This window comes from Python bivittatus, unplaced genomic scaffold, assembly GCF_059951505.1.
Source record: "Python bivittatus isolate LINGU-HERP-01145 unplaced genomic scaffold, Pbiv_v1 ctg000080_np1212, whole genome shotgun sequence".
Taxonomy (NCBI): Eukaryota; Metazoa; Chordata; class Lepidosauria; order Squamata; family Pythonidae; genus Python; species Python bivittatus.
In genome coordinates, this window is record NW_028277035.1 from 57,006,147 (window position 1) to 57,029,607 (window position 23,461).

The 23,461-nt window shown below is 36.8% G+C and overlaps 1 protein-coding gene across 2 annotated transcripts in view; it reads right to left on the reverse strand.

Annotated features, from left to right (window-relative positions):
* Window positions 1–9,173: 9,173 nt before the first annotated feature.
* FAM120A (family with sequence similarity 120 member A) overlaps window positions 9,174–23,461 on the reverse strand; it is a 59,555-nt gene continuing 45,267 nt past the window's right edge. For both annotated transcript variants that reach the window (XM_015888333.3, XM_007429647.4), the window contains 6 exons: window positions 18,953–19,162; window positions 17,774–17,954; window positions 15,472–15,609; window positions 13,977–14,118; window positions 11,597–11,693; window positions 9,174–11,074 (listed from right to left, as the gene is read on the reverse strand). In XM_015888333.3, coding sequence (XP_015743819.1) covers window positions 10,763–11,074; window positions 11,597–11,693; window positions 13,977–14,118; window positions 15,472–15,609; window positions 17,774–17,954; window positions 18,953–19,162 — 1,080 coding nt within the window. In that variant the 3' untranslated portion in view covers window positions 9,174–10,762. The remainder of the gene's footprint in view (window positions 11,075–11,596; window positions 11,694–13,976; window positions 14,119–15,471; window positions 15,610–17,773; window positions 17,955–18,952; window positions 19,163–23,461) is intronic.

Genomic DNA, 23,461 nt, shown 5'->3' on the forward strand with positions numbered 1-23,461 from the left:
CTCAAGCTTTGGCTAGGAGATTAGTAGCTGTCATCCTTGGAAAATGAGGACCTTGCAAGAGTAATTCATGCTCTCATCTCCATGTGAGCAGACTACAGGTAGTACTTGTTTAGCGACCACAATTGGGACTGGCAACTCAGTCATTAAGCAAAGCAGTTGCTAAGTGAAACTACTACTATGCTTACAATCTTGCTTCAGCTTTTCTTTGCTTTACAGACCTGCAAAGGTTGCAAATGCAAGGATTGGATGCACAGTTACTTTTTCATCACCGTCGTAACTGTGAATGGTCACTAAACAAGGCAGGCACTAAACGAGGACCACCTGTACTGCAAAAGAAGACCACTGGGAAGCTCCAATTGGTACAGAATATTATTGGCAGCTGAATTACTGGCAGGGCTTAACCATTAGGAACACATTACATTGGTGCTCAAGGCTCTGTATTGATTACCAATAGGATTTGGGTGCAATTCAAAGTACAGGTCTTGATGTGTAAGTGCCATATGGCTTGGCTGTATGGCCACTTCAGGTCTGCTTCCTGCCACCTGAACTGACTTGTGTAGTACATACAATCAGGAGAGAAAATCCTGATAATCCCATTTTTTTAGGTCAGAATGTTCACTAATTGATTTTTATATTTTAAATAAAATAAAATAATATTACTTTGAAAACTACAGGCCATTGTTAGAGTCCAAGTAATATATAACTTTCAACAGCAGTGGTCAGCACAGTATCAATCATAAAATAAGATTAAAACTTATCATAAATTATATCCAAGCTTTTGAAGATCTATTCTAAAAGATCCTTTAGAGCTAGAATATTAAGGCTTTATGTTAAGAGAAACCCCAGTTTTGGATATGGTACAAGCCCATATCTAGAACTGAAATCCAAAAATGGTTTTGAAATTGAGTTAAATTCTGTGTCAGGTTCACTTTTGAGATATTTGGACATTGAGATGTATTCCCACAACTTAGTCATCTTTCATACAGGGAATTGTTCTATGGTTTCTAGTAGGAACCATAGAGTATCCTTGTAGCAGTTACCATGTACAATCCATGTATATTTTGCAAGAATATAAGGTTTAGTAGTATTTCATTTAAAAAATAACAAGCTGGAAGGAAATTCAACTTTTAGCATCTGTTTTATTCTGGTATAAATTTTCCAAAAATTTAAATTTTCTCCATCTTGAAGTATCTGCTGTTATATTTTTGCAAATCTTTAAATAATTATTTATAAATAAGTCTTTTTTGTGAAATAGATTCCTAGGTTTTTGACCTTTTAGACATTGATGTTGAACCCCATTATTTGATACAAATATTGCTTTTCTTCCTTTGTTAACTTCCATGCCAGCATTTGAGTTTTATCTTTATTGATCTGATAACCTAACATAGAACCATACTGCTGTATGTATTCCATTATAAATGTTAAAGAAAAATTTGACTGAGTAACTGTCAGCACAACATCATCAGCATATAATTTACATTTATGTTATTGAGTTGTTAATTTAATTTGTGAAATTTTGTCTTGTTGATGTATCTTCTTTACCAGTGGCTGTAATGCCTATAAAAATAAGGAAGAAGAAAGAGGACAATCTTGTTTTATCTCATTCTTTATGGTACAATTTGTCATAAAAAACATGTATTATTATCTTACCTTCTTGTTCTTTATAACTACTCTGTATCTATGTAAAAAAGGTACAGCCACAATTCACCTTTCTCAGAAGTGTAAGCATAAAAGACCATTCCAAGTTAAAAGGCTTTCTCTGCATCAAAAAAGAACAGAGACACCTTCTTGAGGGAGTTATTTATGTTATCAGTAATAATTTATTCTTTACACATATTGTTGTAAAAAGCTTGTAGTCTACATTCAATAAGAAAATAGATCTATATGACTTTGGACAGGTCAAATCATTTTCTTCTTTGTAGATCAAAGAGATGAGCACTTCTTTCCACGTCAAAGGAAATTCTTGACATTATTGAATCTCATTCATTATTTGACTAACTTCATCCCAGACAGAAGTATATTTATTTCGTGTTGTTCCTTATGCAACTGATAAACCAGCAACTTATCTGACTTGTTGCTTTTCCCAAAATACTTCTGTTTAACAAAATTCAACTTTTTATAGGTCTCATTTACTTCCATTAAATTTAGTTAATTGTGAATCACTTTTATCTTTTGTTCTGAGTCCAAATCTGGGTTATGTTTGTGCCTTAATACTAATTGCTTCAGTTTATTCACCAGAGGATCCTAATTTTGCATCATTTTCCTCCTTTCTTTGATGTCAGAGAAATGAACAATCTTCTCATTAATGCTTTGCTGGACTCACATACTGTAGGTAAAGAAACACCAGAAATTAAGTTACTTTGGAAGAAGCTTTTTCATTCCTTTTGGCACTTCAATTTGATGTCCTCTTGCAATAATAGAAGTTTTTTAAGTCTTCACCTTTTTGGGCTTGGAGGTTCCTCTGTTTATTCTTACAATTATTAGATTATGACCTTCATACATAAGAGCTGCAACTTCCATGTCTATGAAGCTGGTTAGCAGTGAGGTAGAAATCCAGCACATGTCTGTTCTCAAGTATGTTTTATGAATTGAATAGTGATAATGTATTTTTTCTCTACAGGGTGTTTGTATCTCCACACATCAAAAAGAGATAGTAGGGTTATTTTGAGGGAGTTCGCCAGAGTTCCTTTTAAATAAAGCATATTTATCTGTGTTTGGGGGGAAAACGATAATTCCATATTTCTATGAAATAGTGGGGTTGGGGGGTCGGTAGCCAAAATCAGGAGGGGATATTTTTCATTCACAGCACCAACACTATGAAACAATCTCTCTCTGAATATTAAATTAGCCCCCACTGTGATGGCTTTCCAGGAAGCATTAAACAATTATTCCAGAGGGAATTTGGGAGTTGCCTTGTTACTGTCTTGTCATTGTCATTGATGGGATATGGTATAACTGTAATGGGATTGTGTAATAGATATTACTGGTTTTATGCCAGTAAGGTGATAATTCTACTTGTTATACTGTATTGTGAACATTTTAATACAGTATTAGCATAGATGTTGTAATGTTTTACTGTTTACTGTGGACCAGCCCACCAGAGTGGTGTTAAGTTTTTGTGTGATTTAAAGCAGTTCCTCCTAATCATTATCGAAGTGTGCCAGCCCTAAAGCACAGTGGTACAGCCTTTCTCCACTAGCCATATTGCCAAATGATCAGACATTGTCTTCAGCTTACCAAATCTTATGGCTCACAAACAACTCCTTTTTCAGAACTATCCATTCACTTATGAGGTTTATTAACCTAAAGAAATCTATTTCTAGAAGGACATAGCTGACTGCATATCGTCTAAAGATGTGAAAAAAGCAGTTTTCTTCACCCCCTTGATATTGTTTCCATGTTCATTGTTTTTCTTCCGTCAGTAAGCCCAATATTTTTACAGTATTTCTTAGTTTTCAGTTAGCATGGTAAGAAAGTGGTGTCTCTACAATAACGTAGCAAAACTGTTTCTTTCTATGAAGTTCTATGAGTGACAACAAAGCAGCGAAGTGGGGACTGAATGCCACCAGCCCCAAAGCAGAGGATTCCATCACTAATGGAGATGGAAAGAGGACTTCTATTAGTTCTTATCCTTATCGCTATTATTACTACTCAGTCATTGTACTTTCAGCTCATTGACAAGGACTCAGTAGTGCTTCCCAGACACTTGGCAGCATGGCTTGACATGGCTTGACTCTTAGGCTTGATCTCAACTGGAGACTCAAGACACATGGTTGGGTAAGAAGTTTTATTGTCTACTAAGATGGAACCACTTAAAAAATGGATTATCCTCTATCAGCAGAAAAGTGAAATCCCTTCTTCTACCTATTGTGGTATTTCTTTTTCCCCACCCTCCCCATGGATTAAAGAATTTTGTCTTGTGACTTTTAATCCTGAAGCTGGCCAACTGTTGATTATTGGCATAATTGACATCTCTGCACTGAGAAGCTCTGGCTGTCAGCTTAACTCCTGCACTTGCTCTTCTGTTTCATTTCATTCATTTCAATTTCTTCTTGAACTTCCTTTCCAGAATTTATTTCTTAAATAAAGAAACATCGCCACATTAATTTAAGCAAAGTTTAACCCTTACAGCAGATTAAGGAATGAAGTACCAGACAAAGAAATTTGTAAAGATCATATAATAAACTTTATGGATTTAGGGTACATGCAATCCATTATTGTTGGGGATGGGGAGGGGATGTGCAGCTGAAGGAGGTTAAGCAGCTCTTTTAATTGACTGGCAGAGCCCATCAATTAAAAAATATTTATTTATTTGTCCAATTTATATGGCCGCCCATCTCACAAGTGACTCTGGGCAGATTAAATCAGTTATCATTACTATTATTAAAAACATTAAAAACTATATATAAAAAAAGCTAAGACTAAGAAATAGTAGGTGAAAGGATCTTAATAATAATGGAGCACCTCATTGGTGTACCAGTCCCTTAGGGTCCCCAGGCCTGATGGCACAACCAGGTCTTGAAAGACCCATGGAAGTTCAGAAGTGCTGGAGCCAATCTCACCTCAGTGGGGAGAATATTCCACAATGCAGGCATCACAGCAGAAAAGGCCTGCCATCTAGGCCCCGCCAAATGTAGCTTCCTCAATGACAGAACCCGTAACATGCCCTCTCTGCTGGATCTGGTGGGACTGGCAGATGTAATCGGAAAAAGGTGGTCCCTCAAGTAACCCAGTCCCATGCCATGTACTGTAGGACTTTAAATGTCAAAACCAGCACCTTGAATTGGACGCGGAAACCAACTGGTAACCAATGCAGTCCACAAAGCAGAGGTATCATGTGTGTTTTACCAGAAGCATACATAATTGCTCGAGCCACTACATTTTGCACCAGCTGAAGTTTCTGGATACTCTTCAAGGGCAGCTCCATGTAGAGTGCATTATAATGGTCTAACTAGGAGGTTACCAGGACATGAGTAACCATGAGTAGGGCCTCTTGATATAGGAATGGGCACAATATGAAGTTGTGCAAAGGTCCTCCTAGCCATGACTGCCACCTGCTCATCAAGCAGGAGTCCTGAGTCCAGGGGACCCCCAAATTGCACACAGCATCTGTTTGGGGCAATGCAATCCCATTTAGCACCAAAGATGGCATAGTCCTAGAACCGGGGAGGTCCAAAACCCAAGCCACTCAGTCTTGCCAGTGTTCAGTTGAAGCCTGTTGTTCCCCATCCAGACGCTCACAGCTTCCAGACACCGGGATAAGATGTCCACAGCGCTGAGGAGGGTTTGGGGAGTTTCTTAGCATTTACACTATGTTAGACCTATTTGGGGTCTTCTACTACTATCTGCCACTTCAAAATATGGGAACATTTTGTGCCCTTCCTTGCTTTGTAGTCTTTTTGTCATATGCAAAGTAATACTTGCCAGGATGATGCCCAGAATCGGATTCAGTACTCCAAGTGGAGTCTAATCCTTTTTGTTGGTTTTGGTATCGTGTAGGGAACCATGGAGGTGACTTTGGAGAAACTATTCAGAGCTTGTTACAAGAACAACATGCACAAAAACATGATGTGAGCCCAGGAAACAGGGAAGGAGGAAAAGACAGACTGGCTCCTCCTCCCTGATTCCCTGGGATATAAGAGGGAGGAAAGAGAAAATTCAGTCAGGCTTGCAATATTCTCTTACAATAGCCTATCTCAATAAAGTGTAGTTCTAATTTTCTTGTGGAATCTGTTTCTTCAGAGCTTTAGCTTTTTGAGATGGTCTCTACAGTTTTTAGAGATTACCTTGTTTTCTCCCTTCACATGTTCTACACTTACATACATACAGTATATGAGTGAAATTCAAAAAATCACCAAATCTCATGAGAGCTCATGCAAAATGCAGAAATCTCACAAAATTACCAGTAGACAAAAATGTCATGAGACATAAGTCTTGTTGGAATGACCAAAAACTGAGATTTAGCAGTCTTGTGAGATTTCAAGTGATTGCATTATGTATTGGATTTTTAATACCCTAGGTATGATAGTTGCAGAGTCATGGCAAGTAGGCCATTGTAGAAATGGAAATAATAGAGAAATAAATATAAAAATAAATGATGTTTCTGAACCTTTATGTTTTAAATTTACTTAAATTTATATGTATCATTATATATATTGTTGTTGTTTGTAAGATGTACTAGAAGGGCTTTCTGAAAGGCTTTTTGGAAATGTGTTAAACTAAAGATGCAAAGAAATAAAGAGAATGAATGATCATAAAATTAATTTACATAAAATTTTGCCACCTAGCCATCAAATCCTGCTACTGTTCCTTTAAAACCCCATCAACCAGCAAAGACAGAATTGTACATTTCAATGATTGACAAAGTAAAGGAAAAGTTCATTATAAGAAGGTTAGCAGCACAGTTCAAAATGATCAACTACTAGTTATTAAAGAGGGTGGAACAGTTAACACAACTAACCACATTCAAGATCTTTTAAGGACCTCCTGCAGGTTGATTGCTGTCTTGTTAAAGAAAGTATTATTCTTCTATCCTGCTATATATCCACATTTCAGCTGATGCCCAGCCATGGTGAGGGCTCTTAAGGATTCTTCTTCCAGCATCTTATATAAGCATCAACAATTCATCAACTTAACATGGAGGTTCATTTAAACTTTAAGTCTACCCACAGGGTACTGACATGCTGAAGTACTTTCATCTGCTGATTTATTTAATGCTCAAAGATCACAATGCAGTTTTTAAAAAAATCTAAAATTTTAAAATGCAGTTAAAAAAAAGACTAATGGTATCATAACAATTGTTATAAACAAAAATAGATTATATATTAGTCAACTGGCCATATTATTTCCATTCTAATTGTTGGCTTTGGAATTGCTTTTATTCTTTCACATAACTGCCAGAGGCTGGAACTTGAAAAGATGTTTCTCTAACTACGTTGTTGTCTTCTGCAAAATGAAGACTGTTGTTGGGTTTTCAGAAAATCATTGAATCTCCACAGTTAGCAGAAGAGGCTCCTGAAGGTTCCTTTTAATCCATAGGCATTATGTAATTATTGTGCCCCTCTTTTCATAATTTTTTTCCCTTTTTTGTAGAGAGGAAAAAAGAAGAACCAATGCAATGAAAAAACAAGGAAGGCTTATAAGTTAAGGACAATAATCAGAATCCTGTGAAATGTGTTGATTGTGTTAAGTCTTCTCCACCCATCCTTGAGTTGGAAGAGAACTACAGTATACTAGCAGAACTTTCCTTTCTCCATTGCTGATCCCTATCTTCTTATTTTTCCCTGGTTTTCCTCCAAAGTCATGGAGGACAAAGGCTAAAAGAATTTATACATCTTCAGGCTACTCTTGGTGTCCAAATGTGATGGAAAATACTACTTTAATACCATTCTGGAGCGCAGAACATGAATAGTTATTTTAAGTTACAGGAGAGCAGATTTCAATTAAATGTTAGAAATAATTCAACAGTAAAATTAGCCAGAGGTGAAAGGTTCCTTCTCACTGGATATGTTCAAGTGGAAGTTTGGATAGCTATCTAATGGTAATCCTTTACTGAGCACTTGATTTGGAGGACCTAGGCAACTCTAAGATTTCTTCTTCTATTATTGTAATGAATCTATTCACTCTACAGGATTTGTAAGCAGCTTGTTATTAATTCACTAGGTAGCAATTTGTGCTGCCCATTCACTACCAGAACGGTGGAAACCAATGGAGTGGAGTGGATTTCTCCTTCACTTTGCAGTGCCATCCCAGAAATGTGCACCAGATGATTGGTGGAGATTTGCTTCAGTGCAGCTTTGAAGCAAAGGACTAAAACAGTACGTCTGCTCCAAAAACAAGCAGTTCAGCATAGTCAGCACAAAAATAGCTATTAATGTTTTAACTGAATGCATACACACTAACAGTAACAATTTGGGGACAGTGGAAAAGAGCAGGAGGTGTAGAGAAAACCAGGGGATGGGGGAAAATACACAACTGAGGATCAGAAACAATACTTGGAAGACTGTGGTCATGGCTGCTTCACTATCTTTAGCAGTATTTCTTTCCCTTCCTGATTTTTCTCCATCGATGATAGCCAGAAGACAGAAACACAGTGCACTTATTACAATCTACTCTGATTTGGTTCTCCTATGTGTTTTTCCCTATCAGCCTAGAAAAATGACAGAAAGGCACAAAGGCAGACTAATTCCAGACAATTATTTACCCAGATAAAGAAACAGCTGCCTTCTCTTGACAATGAAGATGAGTTTCTAGCTACCAAGCACTTGATTAGTTAACATAAAACTGCTGGCATCCCCAAGGTGAACACCTCACTTTGGAAATGGCAGCTGCTGATGAATAATTAAATTCATTTTCTGTCCCAATCCCCATGCACATTTGAGATGTTATCCTCCCCCAAAATGAGCTTTGCACAATAAGATGGGAAGCTACTGAATCAGGAGGTAATCTCCAGTACCTGGAACGTTTGCATGTTAGCCTTGTTTCATTAAAGACCATTAGGAAAGTTGTACTATCCATGGCATTTAGATACAAGTGAAGAAGTCATTTCCTGGATTGTGTGGAGAATGCCATAGCTTTGCTATTGGATTAAATACAGAACCACCAGGCTGTTGTCAGAAATGGAATCAGAAATTGAATGTTCTCTTAGCTTAGGCTCCATAGCAAATTACAAACCATGTATGATGATATGACATGTGCTGATATGACGTTATATGTCCTCTCAAAATCACTGGTTGCTGCTGGCAAGATGTTTTATGGCACATTATGGAACTCAAAGTAGCAGGGTTTATTATGAGTATTCACTGGATTTTGCAGAGTTCTGAATCCTGATGATGGAAAGGTAATGTGGAATTCATTTTTATATTCCAGGGTATTCAAGGATTTTGTGATTATGTTGCAACAGAAACATTTATCATTTACATAAAACCCCCCGAGGGGGAAGAGTATTGATGACCAAAAACCATCTATGCTCTCAAATCAAATTTTAACATCTGCTCAACATTATTCTACTTCGTTGTCACAAGCATCATAATTTCTAGAGCTCATCATAAACTATTAAAATTGGTGATATTGAAGACTTGCTTCAAATCTATTTATATATATCTATTTAAGAAGTTATGACAAAAAAAGAAAAAGAATTACTGGAAACACAACTAAGACACCACACCACAATGTTATACTAAAAGAATAAAGATTTTTATTAAGCATTGTAAGTTGCATTCAATAGCCTTCAAATACACCACACCACAATCCATCTACAACCAATCAAACCCAACAGTAGTTCATTCTTGCACAATCCATGAGTTGGGGCAGAACTCCCTTCAACTTACATTAAGATACCTACTTAGCTCTTGCGGGCAGGGAATGGGGAATTACACCTCATTTCTGATCACTAATGTGTGATGAAGAGCATCAGGAGAATTATATGAAAACGAATATAAAGAAATGATTCTGATTCTGAAGTACATTAAGTTTGGAAACACTAACAAAAACATCAAAATGATACAGGTATATTTGCTTATACTAAATTCTTGATGGGAAAGTTCTCAAGAACAAGCCATTTGTTTCCTGCTACAGAAGGGGGGTATTTCTTGAAGATCAAAGCTTTTTTTTTTTGTTTTTCCACAGAATTTCATATTTGCTAATATGAAGGCATAAAACAGCAACAGAGAACAATAATGCATACAGCAATGAGTACACCAGGGTAACGTTGATATTCAAAACGGCTAGATAATTTTTTTTTGTTTTAGAATAAATGCAACAGAGGTCAATAATCACAAAATTTTAAGGTTAGAGCAAGATCAGTCAATGACTAAACATAGTTAACATCTTTTATAGGACTATTACTGATTATTAGCTTTTTTTTTGTTTTGCAAATGGGCACAGTACTTGTAAGAATGGAAGAAAGAGGACAAGAACATGCATAATATTAACTACACACTTTAAAATTATGAACCATGCAGAAGTTTAGCTCAAATAGTAGTACTAATGGTCTACGTCTGATTCAAAAACCACATAGTTCATTGATCACGGATGCATGGTATTAGTCACAAAAAGTATCAGAACACATTGTGTTTCTTTTGAAAAGGTCATTTGCATCTTCTATGATTTTCAAGTTAAATCCATTTTAACTTGCTTGTAAAGTATTATGATGTATATTTAAAATCAGCAGAACTCCAATATTACTCTATAATTTTTTTATTTTGATAGTTTGCACATTTTAAACATAAAAAGAACCACATCAACAGTGATGAAATTTAAGAAAAGAAAGAACTGTGGTTGTGCCTTTCCCCCCCAATCAAGAAATCAAAGCCTTAAGGAAAGCTTTGTGACACAGTAATGCAAAATCAAATATAATGGCATACATATGGTGCCAAGTACTAAAAATTATATTTTAAGCTATATATACTGAAAGACTGCCAAAATTTGTTTTTCTTTTTCTTTTTAATATATTTCAAGAAACAAAAACTACAAGCTTTTGTCATAACCAGTTTAAACTTTGTGTATACTTCATTTTAAGTGCGGGAGTCAAATGCTCTTCATTCTCTTTCATTTTTATTGTATTGTAGCATTTTGACTACAACTGGTTAAAACTAAAAATGTGTTCTTTAAATCTCTGACATCCAAGAGGGATCCGAATTTCCAAGTCCTCATTTTTCTCTTACGGAAAGGAAAAAATGTACGTAACTGTAGGCTCTCTTTCTTTCCAGATATTCCTAATCCTGACCCTTCCAACATCCTTCACCCTCTATAAAAAATAAGTTTACTCTTCTTTTTTTAAGACAGTAGCCTCAAGAGCATCGTCTTTATGGCAAACACTGTCTGCATTTAGTGCATTTAAGTGAGGATTTGTATTGCACATTTTAGAGTCATTACTCAAGGCACTTTCAGACTGGTTGGAAGCCCTGACATCTGCTGCACTCCCATTCATTTGGGAAGCTGGTTTCTCCTCATTCATTATGCCATTTTCAGCCAGGGATCCTTCTGAAGACACAATAGAGGACTTGCTTTCCTCTGATTTTGATTTAAGTTCTTTGGCCACTTCCTCTGCTGAAGCAGCGTAAGGAGGTTTGCCCTGTTTTTTAACAATAAAAATAATAAAAAAACAAAAACAAAGGAGGAGATTAGTTAAATATAACTGAAAGAGTTACCAACTTAGGAAAATTACTGAAATTTAGCATTTCTTGGGATTTTTATTACACAGAATACAATGTCTGAAGTTTTAAAAAAAAATTCTATGATACTAACAGTAATTTTCGGTCTGGGAAGCAGTGTTAATAACAGGCATTTGTTAGACAGCCATTTGCAATCCACATCATCAGACATATTAACTGGCTTAATACCTGATAATAAAATATCCAATGGACAATGTCCAGGTTTACTAACTGGTTACTATGGAAATAGAATACTAAGTAAGACTTTGATATCACCCAACAATTTGGCACTGCTTTTTTATTTTTTAATGAAAACTACAAGAAAAATGGATTTCTTAATCCTCTGTTTGGCCTAATGCACATATCTTTTTAAAACAACAATCCCAAGGCAACATTAACTTACATTAACAAAAATAGTTGATCCCTGATTTTGTTTCCATTACCTGAATAGCTCCCTGGTTCTTATAAGCTCTCCCATAATATCTTCCTCCTCGGCCAAACGTTCTTATCACTGGTGTCGAAATAACTCCTCTAGGACGTCTTTATAGAACCAGAAAAAGGTAAACAAAAGTTTAAACTTCATAAATTTCTCTGGAAATACAGTAGAATTCAATTTCCCATGCATAACCAGAAAGATGGTTGTTTTTCTGTATTTTCAGAAAGGAACCAAAACCTATTATTTTAATAGAATGAATTCTATCTTTGCAATATTTCTTCTCTTTACATTATGCATTTCCTACTTGACAGCTAATTAACCTAGCAACAGAAAAGTTTACATTCATTTGAATAATTGTTGATAATATATTTTATATTGGAATAAAATCATGCTCATAGCTAGAACATATTCTTAAGCAGCCTTAACTGTAAGATTAGAGTTGAAGAAACTTCCTCTGAATAGATTCAATTGTATTTCTTTATTAATTCTTAATTGCCACTCAATTTTTGCAATCTCACCCTAGCACTGCTATATTTTTCTAATTGCAGTAGGGTTAATTTCCTAATTATAGTAACATTAATTTCCCAATTATAATGCAATGTAATTTTATTTATTTATTGGATTTACATGGCTGCCCATCTCAAATACATGACTCTGGGAAGCAAACAATAATAAAACCACATACAAAATATCACATAAAAAAGCATAGCAGCCAAGGACAATTTTTTAAAAGATCATACAATTAACACAATCAGGAAACTGGCTCTATGATATACCCGGGGCCCGAAGCTTGAGCATAGAACCAGGTCTTCAAGGCCTTGTGGGAGGCCAGTATGGTCAGGGCAACCTGATCTCTGGAGGGATGGTATTCCAGAGGGCAGGCACTACAGTAGAAAAGGTTCTTCTCCTGGGCCCCACCAAATGACACTTCTTAGCAGACAGGACCTGGAGTATGCCCCTCCTGCTCAACCAGATAGGATGGGTAGAAACAACTGGGGAGAGATGGTCCTGTAAGTAACCTGGCCCCAAGACATGAAGGTGACTACGAGCACCTGGAATTGCACCAAGAAGCACACTGATAGCCTATGCACCTCATGATGACACATATCCTGAACAACAAGTGCCCCTAACTGCCCATGCCACCATATTCTGCACCAGCCGAAGTTTCCAAATGCTCTTTAAGGTCAGCCCCATGTAGAGTGCATTGCAGTAGTCCACTGTAATGATTTTACATTATAAACTTACCAAACTCCACTCCCACAGGTTCTTCACACCCTAATCCCATCTCCTGAATACTTCTTTGGGGCAGTGGCTTGTTTCTGATGCCACCCACTATCTTTTGGGGGGTGCCATACCTGGTACCCACCCCTAGCCCTGGTATGCTGTGAGAGATAAATCTTTCCCTTCCCGTGCTGCCTTTCTTTCCATTAAAAAGTCAAAATCCAAAAGCTACTGTAGTCACCTCCTAACCAAGGTGCATGCAGGTGTCGTGATTAATTTTCTCTAGAGACCCCAAAGTGGTGGGTGGTCTACTACAGATGAAGAACTCTCTGCCTAAATATTACAAATAACAACACAATTCTGAAGAAAAAAAAGTATCTTCGTGAAACTAGTTTGAAATATGCATGATGGATTAAACTGAACATCACAAAGTCTTTAGAAATAAAAAACCTAGCACAAATTCCTGGCCATCTATTTCTATAGAAACAGAAGGATTCCTGAAGCAGATGGTCCTCTGCTTCAATTTTTGGACTTGTCCAGTTGCTTGGAGATTCCAATATTAATCAGAAGTGCTACGAACACAGGGTGCCATGTTCTTCACCCAGTTTCTGTGCTCATTTTTCAAAAAATAACCTCTTTTCTATAACCAGAAGGAGGGGCTGAGGTGATCTGACTCTGTATATGACAAGAAGCCACCCCTTGCTCACAGAGATGTGGACTGAGAATCTGTATTCTCTAGAATGTGTCTTGGATGGATTCTACATTCACCATAAATTAGCATGATATATTAATTTTTAAAATTCTCCCAGGACTAGATTGCCTATTTTGTCTTTCAATATTGGTATACTACAATAATTTTTAAACCTTAGAGAGTTTTCAGTAAATTCACAGTCAGCAATGTGGCCTTCTATGTTGAGAAAAGCTTCACAGATTTATGCCAATTTCATTGACCCATGAAGGAAGTTCACAGGTAAAACCACTAGTAGTGACATAGCAAACAATGACATCTCTCTTTATTTTTACATTCTAAGCAGTTGAGCCAATACCTGCAAACCAATGTTTGCTCACTGGACAGTCACCACTGCTATATCATAATCAAGTCAAAATCCAGCAAGCATCTCTTTTTAATTAATCCAAACATAAATGCAATGTTCATTTTTGCTTACCCTCTTGGCCCGCCAACAGAAACCACCTGCAGAGGAAATGGCCCTCTGCTTCCTCCTCGACCACGTCTGCTTCCAGCCCAATGGCCCACCACAGTGCCAGCTATTTCCAGCTTCCCTCCCTGAGAAGGAATAGGTTGGACACCTAAACCAAGATTTAAAGAGGTGTTACTCTGCAATGGAAATTTAAATGGAGGAATTTATTACCTCTGAAAAACAGCTTTTCTTTTTTAAGAGTGAGTTCTTGCACATACCTGCATAGCTTTGTGACAAAGTAAGGTGTGGGGCCACTGAGGTCAGTGGCACAGCAAGTACAGACAAAATGCTGCATCCAATTCATTAACTGTTGTGAAATGAATGCAGTACAATATGAGTTTATGATTCCGAAATCACATTTGGGTAAATGACCTGTTTTGGATCCCAAACTTTCCTGCCCCAATGTAAGCTTCCACAAGCCCTGTCCTGTTGTAAATAAAGAGTAGTTTGGGGTTTGCTGGTGTATAAGTGAATGACTAGGAGCTGCTAACATGTAAACTAGCCAGGGTAGTCCTGTTATTTCAAAGGAAGTATTTGGACTTTTAACCCAGTTGTTTCAGACTTTCCTACTGAATAATGTGGAAGAAAAAAAAATCTACAAGTATAATTTTCAACGTTGCTGCGAGAATCTCAGATGTTTCATATTTATCAAAAAGGAAAGTTGCATTAACTAATATTTAAAACACTGAAACAAGCTACAGATGCATTCTAAAACCTTCAGAAAGCTTTCCTTTCAAAATGCATCTAATGTTAAACTTGAATATTTGTATCTATTAGTACAATTTGCTACTTTAGTTTAGAACAATCATTTCCAAAGATCTAAGGAAGGAACATTAGCTATACATGACTAATTAAACTAATAGCAAAAAGGTTAAAAGTAGTTAGAACCAGAAGTAATGTAAATGTAAATTTACTAATGACTACAATGTTGATATGGTCAGAGAATTTCATTCTTCTTTGTACCTTGTTATCTGGTAATAGCACACTAGCTGCTACATTAGGCTGCTAAGCACTAGATGGCAAGTGCAGTATCAAACCAACTCGGCCTGATCTCAAGAGCTTAGCAAGGTTAGGCTGGTTAGTTCATGGATGGGAGACTACTAGGGAGTTGGCAAAGTGCTTCAGCAAAAGACAGTGGCAAATCACTTCCACAACACTACAAAGAAAACTGCATGGCTGTAATCACCAGGGCCTGAGCTCAGTCTGAGGACATCCTTACCTTTAAGTGTAGATTAAATAGATCTTTGATTTAGAGGGCACATAGGAATCTGTGAAAAGTAATTAAAGTGTAGGAATTTTCTATTCCATCTTTCCACATACATGCATTGAAGAAAATGGGAGAACTCTTTCTTTAAAGCATGTGTTTTATTTTGGAAACACAAACTCATACAATGAATGATGGAAAGTTCAGGTCAGCGCACTGTTGCTGTGAGCAATAAGAAAAGGGGATTGGTAGTATTACCGCCCTGAAACTTGCTAGTCCTGTTGCCGTCCCCGCCAGAGAAAGCTCCGGAGTGTCCTCCTGTGGCAGTCACTCGGAAGGTCCGATAAGCGCCTGCTGCAACCGTTTCCCCATAAGGGCCCCCAAAACCATAGACTCCTGTGGAAGGGAGGGGGACAGATCAGAATTGTCCCATGGAATTAGTCCCTGACCTCTGCTTCTTTCACCACAGTTTCCATGGCTGATGGATGATAATATACTAATTGAGCAGCAACATCAAGCCAGAAACAGAGGAATTTGCTGGACTCATTATATATTAACATTGATGCTAGATGCATTTATTTATTTATTTATTTATTTATTTATTTATCTATCTATCTATTTATTTATTCATTCATTCATTCATTCATTCATTCATTCATTCATTCATTCATTCATTTATTTATTTTGTCCCCGGCCATCTCCCCCCAATGGGGGACTCTGGGCGGCTTACAACATATTAAAACAATAAATAAATATACAGTTAAAATTTAAAGAGGACACATGTATAAGGACTTCTGTAAGGATTAGTTCCCAGACTAATAAAGATTCAGGAGAAACTACTAAGTTCAACTTCTTTTACAAAGATCCAATAGTTTGCAGGTTAAAAAGATCCAATAGTTTGCAGGTCCACAAGAAGACAAAGGTCTCTTTCTTAATGTCCTTTGGGATATATTGCTTTTAAATGGGATATATTGCTTTAAGATGGGTTCAGCTGCCCCAGAGCATACTGAGATTGGGCAGGGTCAGCTTTTCAACCATTCTTTCCCATTTGGATAAGGTTTGTGAAGAGAGAGGCTTGAAAGATGTTCATGACACCCCCTATGCTCTGTACGTTCCGCTTAAAAACCTTGATCCCTCCCACAAAATCAGTCTGACTTTCTCTATTTTGGGGTGTTTCAAAGAGCAAAATGCTAAAAACAATGTCCCAACCCTGCCCCATAAATAACTTCAGTTTCAAAATTATGGCAGACAAATCGCCAGTACAAACTGCTGTTATTTAACAAGCTTTGAACTGAAACAAATTATAGTCATATATACGGTTTTTCTTTTTGGGACAACAACATTCTTGGGGTAGGGCAAATGTCATTCCTCTGTTAAACATGTTTGTACGCGTATATGTGTGTGTATGTATGTATATATGTGTATGTATGTGTGTATATGTATATATGTATGTATGTACAGATAGATATAGATACAGATATAGGGATAGATATAGGGATAGGGATAGAGATATAGTACTGTTTGGACATATGCTGTCTTGTTTATTTATATTGTATTGTGCATTTTTTAATACTGCTACTTTTTAAAATTGTGAGCTGCCCAGCCTCATTTTGGAGTCAGGTGGCACCTAAATCTATTCAATTAATCAATCAATCAATCAATCTCTTTTGGGTTGTCAATTCATAGATGCATGCAGATGTTATACATAAGGGTTTTTTAAATAAACTAATACCTACTCTTAAATGATGAGATGGATGATTTATATTTTAAAAACCTAAAACATAATTAAATTACATATTTAAATTTGGTATTCTCTAGACTGGAATCTCTCTCTCTTTCTGTAAACAGCTTTCAAGGTAAATTTGAATCAACTTACCTATTTAAAGGTTTTGTCAATTCAATTTTCCTAAGGGCTTTATGGTTAAAGTTAAATGTATGCTTTTTCTTCCAAAATATAGCATTTTTCCTTAATGTATCTTCCAATAATGAAATTCTAGTTGTAGATATAGTGTTGGATCCATGCAGAAATGGTCTTTGCTCGCAAGAACTAAATTTGAATAGGAATTTCTGCTTGTGAAGCTTTTTGCACACATTATAATTTGAAAATTGCTATAGCATTTGTCTTCTAATTCTTAATGAACTCTAGTGAAACCATTTGTGGGATAATGCTGGCAGCTATTTTTCCTGTCACTGGACTGAACCAATATGATACAGCCAATTTTATTTACTATTAGGCTAACACTAGACATGTTTATATTAGTCAATACCCAACTGGCAGCTATATAATTGATACAGATGGTAAGCTAGTAGAAACCTCTGTATTTATTGATCTGCTCGACTGATATCCCACCTTTCCTCCCAGCGCTGTAGGTGATAAACTTAGGATTTCTACATTTTCCCCTCAACAACTCTTGTGAGGTAGATTGGTCTGAGATGTGAACCTGAGTCTTTCTATCATAGTCCAACATCTTAGCCACTATATACTCCCTATGTACAGGCCCTAATACAAGCTCCCATTAATTTATCTTGGATTAACAGTCTAACAGCAAAGTAGTCTTACCAGCGAAGCCTCTGCCTCTGCCCTGAGGTGGAACTGGCCCAAAGTGTCGAGGATAAACAGAAGCTGGATAGAAAGGCATGGCAGGTGGTGGTGGGAAAGGGAGTGGATGGTTTTGCCTGGAGAAATTTAAACCTTCAAGGATGCTCTGGCGCATCTTTTCTACCTTGGCAGCTTGTTCAGCCTACAACAAACAATATGGCACAACATATTTATACTATGAATACAAATACAAGTGTATTTATACATTTCTAAATGACATTATTGAAAGCAGGTAGCTAGCTGACAGTATTTGCAAACATGAAACACTAGGGGACAGAAAATCAAGACATCACCGAATTATCTCCCTGTAACAAGAAATTATTTTCCATGTAGTGTTTCATTTTCTTAAAAAAAATCTTGAAAACAGTGTATTTTCTGTTTGTTGTTTATGTTTTGGAAAATGAAGACAGTTTGTCATAATACCCAGGTTGATTTGCAAGCTTTAAAAATCTTTCAAAATAGTACACACAGGATTCTGATTATTTGATTTTTAGTTATACAGGACTGTCAAAGACAGACAGGCTCTCCTGGAAGCGAATAATACCATCTCTACCTACTTGGAAACTCTTTTTTTAAAAGAAACACTGCATCCTAGCTGACAAAAAAGGGAGAGCAGCATCTGGACCACTTACATGGTAACAAGTAAGGAAGAGAGTATTAACAAACTTACATGTTTTACAGATCACCTACATTATGTCCATCCTCTATACTAAAATGATACAAACTAACCGTTGTTAGCCACCCAGAGTCATGAATTTGAGATGGGCTGCCATATAAATGGAAGTAATAAATAAAAAAAAATATTCTTCCAAATCAATCCAATACACTGCAGTACAAAATAATTATCATCATTTTAAGAATTTAAAAAATCAAGGATTAACTTCTTTACTTGCATACACACACACAATCTATATTCAAGCAAGCCTTTAGCAGGATACAACCTGTCAGATAAATAATACATTGTAGCATATGTTTAAATACACATTTGCCCTTAGGCTAAAACCCCCTGCCTACAAATGAATTCAAGCTCATTACAAAAAACAATAATATTGTACATCTACCTACCTGCCTAATTTGTCCACACACACACACACACACACACTCAATAAGGCATAGCGCACATCTCAGGACCAACATTACCTGACCATCACAGAGGTCAATGAGGGGAGCTTTCTCCCGGCTTGCTTTGATGAGCTTGGTCTGGAACAACTTCCCATCAAAGTACATCCATGGACAACAATGCTCCCATGGAATTGGCTGCCCACAAGCATCATTGGCAAACAATGCCATGTCAACACCACTCATAAACAATGCTGAGAGCTGAATTCCTCGAGGATCTAGGTTTTCAATCTTAAAAACAAAAGTGTAGAACTTTATTGATTAAAGACTATACAAGGATCCAAGATTCAAGAATTAAGTTATAGACAAAGTGTTAAAATAAATTTAAATAATGCTTTTAAAAAGATATAGCCATGAATTTTTGCAGTCACTGCTGTTAAGCAGTCATTCTTGCTTAACAGTCTGCTGAAACAGCCCATGAAACATACAGTTTGCTTAGCTATTCTTTGTATTATATTAGTGGGCAAATGCCACAAAAATCTGTGAATGCACGTGAATTTGGAAATTGTATTTTAATATTCATAGCACTTAGCCAACACTGGCTGATTTCCACACCTCACCCAAAGCTAAGCAGAATCAGACCTGGCTAGTACCTGGATGGAGAACCACCAGGAAAACTACACCAGAGCTGTAAGCTATACTGGGAAAAACTATTATGGAAGAAATTATGGCATTTCCATATTGTTGCCAAAAGAAGTACATGGATGTGCCTGTGGAGTTACCAGGAGCTGAGCCTGACTTAAGGGAGCCTTTAGCTTTCTTCTACCACTAGCCCATTATGAAAGAAAGAGACACTTGCACAGATATCTAAATAGCAATGCGTGTTAAACTATTTGGATGCCTATGCTAGTTTCTCTCTCCCTCTCCTGCCAACCTTGCACAAGACTGACTTTAAGAAGAGATGCTTGCTCCCCCCACATCACAGAAGTCCTAACTTACTTAAGGATAGACAGCCTGCAGTACCAGGGCTGCATAAGGTCTCCAAGCTCCCTTTTGTACCCACCCAAGCCCACTTTCAACATGGTAGCTGAAAACTAACGTCTGGAAACATGAAAACTGAATGGCAAGCCTAAATTGCCTAAAATAGGCAAATCACAGTTCAAAAGGAAAATCCCCACAAATTGAGTTCCGTTCACTTATGAAATGTTGCTCACTGTAGCACTTGATTCTCCCCAAATGATAACTGCAGTCTGTAGCTGCTGAAAAGTTGCCCACGCCTGCTTTAGTTATTGGAATATAGCATGTCTCTTGCCTCTTTCAAAAAGAATATAATTTGTCCCAATTACTGACAATCCTGAACAGTGGTGTGATTAGTTTAGCTACACCACTGCTACCATGATAATGCTAGAGAAGAACATGTCCCAAAGGCAAGGCAAAATGCAAGAATGCCTCAGTAGGCAAGAAAATATTTAAAATAAATTGATTTTATTGTGGGAAAAACTTGCAGAGACATATTATGGAAATCAGTGATGGAAATCACTATCCAACTAACAGAATAGCAAATATTTGCAGTGAAGGTTTAGGCATATTCTTTTTTGTTACAATATAATATTTAGCAACATTGATAAACATAACACATGCCTTTCCATTTTTTTACAAGACTGGTATTATAAAAGAAAACTGGGGTGGCTTTGTAGCCAGACCCATTTATAAAGCTCCAATTATTTCTCTCCTTTTCTCAGTTAAGGACCAGAGGAGCTGCTACCTATTACAACTGATGGATGATCCAGTGTTCAGACTCCTCAAGAAGCAAAGCCCAAGATATGACTGGATTTTCTACACAGAGAAAAAATAGCTTAGAACTAATTTACGTGTGAAAGAATTCTAATAGTCTACTGCAGGGGTAAGCAAGCTTTTCAGGCTGGTCAGGATGTTTGATTCTTGAAACTTTGCTGCGTGTATTCTCAAAACATGGCTTCCATGAGTAGAGGCTTTCTTATTTACAAAATGGGTGCCACAGGTGGAGATTTGCCTAATTATAAAATGGCTGCCACTATAAGACACAAAAACCTTTGCCAAACAGTACTGTCTGCCAACTCTCTTTAGCTTTGGGTAGCAGGAAGATACACATCTAAATTTAGCACAGAGCTACATTTACCTGCCATTTTTGTTTTCTAAGAATGTCTGTGGAGCCTGCGTGGAGCACAGAGACATGATGCTAAATAAAGATGATGCTAAAAGCTGGAGCTTTCTTTTGTAGCATGCCAGCTTTCCTTTTTTTAAATTAAAGGAATCCTTTAAAAATTAAAGATAGGGAAATATCCATATACACCTTGGTAGCTATTAGTAACATGACTATCTCTGACATATTTATACAGGACTGAATTAACAAGTGTACTATCAAGTTTTGCTCTTGGAAAGAGAGGAGGAAATATTTTGTCTGTTCTTTGCCTTGCTGTAGCTCTGGAAATACACACTGAAAGATTTGTACAGAATGGGAGGTAGCTTTGGGAAGTAGGAGACTGGTAACAATCAGATCCTTTCACCTTCCATTAGCAAAAGTTTCCAATAGACCAAACATCCTTTTATCGTCATAAGTGTACATTTGGATTCCATGTGTCAAATGTTAAGTAACTTTACATTGGTACAACAATCCATCAATATCAGCCTTTGTTTTGAAACTGGACAATAATTAGATGCTATCCAAGGGTTTTAGACTTCAGCTTCCACAAATCCTAACCAGCACAGCCAATGACCATGTTGTCTAGGAAATACCAAAGCTGAAGTCTAATACACTTGAAGGATCCAAGGGAAGAAATGATTAGGCCAGAACATTCAAATTCTTAAATGTAGATTTATATATATCAGGGATGGGTTTACAGAACAAGAGCAGTTAGATCAAATTCTCAAGGTACTTCCAAAGTGTCTGTTTGTATAGGAATGTCTATACAAACAAACTTATGGTGAGAGTGTCATAACTGCAATAAATACAGTAGCATTATGAAAATGAAGTGCTATATGATGTGCACAGCATGCCATTAAGTATTACATAGCATGCATTACTGTTGACTGAAAATAGTATGCTAGTTCTGACAAACCTGACTTGCTAATAAAATAGACTGTGTATACATAATTATTCTACATGCTTGAATTTTGAAAATGAAAGTACAAGTCAACAAGATGAATTCAGCCTTTTATTGTTGGACAAAATTTGAGATTTACTGTCATCCAGGTATGGTTCTTTTCCAAGTCACTCACCTGTAATTCTAAGCTCATACTGATTTAACTGGGGTAATTTACATTCAGAATACAAATACTGCCTTACTGGGTCTGGCCAATGATCAATTTAGCCCAGCATCCTGTCTTCAACGCTAGCCTATATCAGACGATAGAGCCATGGTGTGAGGTAGGCCTCCCTAAGGAAGTACAAGTTGTTAGCAGGAAAGCAGTGAGCGGTTGCTGAGAAAAAGACAGAAAAGTGGGGAAGGGGAGGAAAGGGAAGTTCTACAGAAAGAGGCAAGACAAGCAAAAACAAAAATTACCCATATAGATGGGACAAAATCTTCATCAAAAAGCTCAGTTTAACAAAAAAAATCACAAACCCTTTCTGCTGAATGATTTGAATGTTATTATTTTCTATATCTAAACTGGCTTGAGAATCTTTTGAGATTATGCATTAATTATGTCTTATTATGAGACTTTTTAGAACATCTTTGGTATGGAAAATGATGTCAGTGGTTTCCATAACATGGGCATAAGTGTATTGGGGTTCCTTGGTAAGAGAGGCTAATTCAAATAACCTTTTAAAAGACTGATTGAAAACCCTTGATTGAAATCCAAGTGGGTAAATCCACCAAAGACTGGATGAAGTCCAGGGTGGAACTCTCTCCTGTCTGCTGTCCTATCTGAGTGGAGGAAATGCAGATTTTTTTACGCTTGCACTTCAAAAGTGGATTTTGCCCACTCCATGCATTTCCCCATGTCCACTGTAAATGAAGCCACAGCTTACAAGCATCTGCCAACACCAGCTCTTGTTGGTGAGAAGACAGAGAAGCGGCACTTTACTTAAAGCACATAACTAGATAAACCATGTATTTAGTCTTCTAGCCAGATACCTAATCCCTGATTCCCCTAATTTAAAGCTTTCAGTTGAGATTCAAATATTGTCTAATAAAAGGTATACACACCCCCCTATGCAGATCCTTTAGCCTATCAAATATTTATTTAAACTTTTTGATCATGAATGTCATTTCCATTAAGGAACTGTGTCTGGTTGTAGACAAAGTAGGGAGATTAACTTGTTATTTAACTTTTTCTACAAAGTTTGCAAGGACTTTAAAGTAAACCACTTAAATACTTCTGAAGCAAAAATTATTGGGCAAAATACTGTTTTTCTGTGAGTTTGAAAAGAAATGTCTTGTAGATGTCATTAATACGTAGGTGACCTAGTATTTAATTAATAGTGCTTGAGTGCAACAGGAGCTTTCAGTATCTACCATGCATCTATCTATAAATACTTTACTGAAAATGGATGCTTAATATATTTGAACAAGGCCATGACTGAATTTTAAAATGTGGTAGTAAATTTTC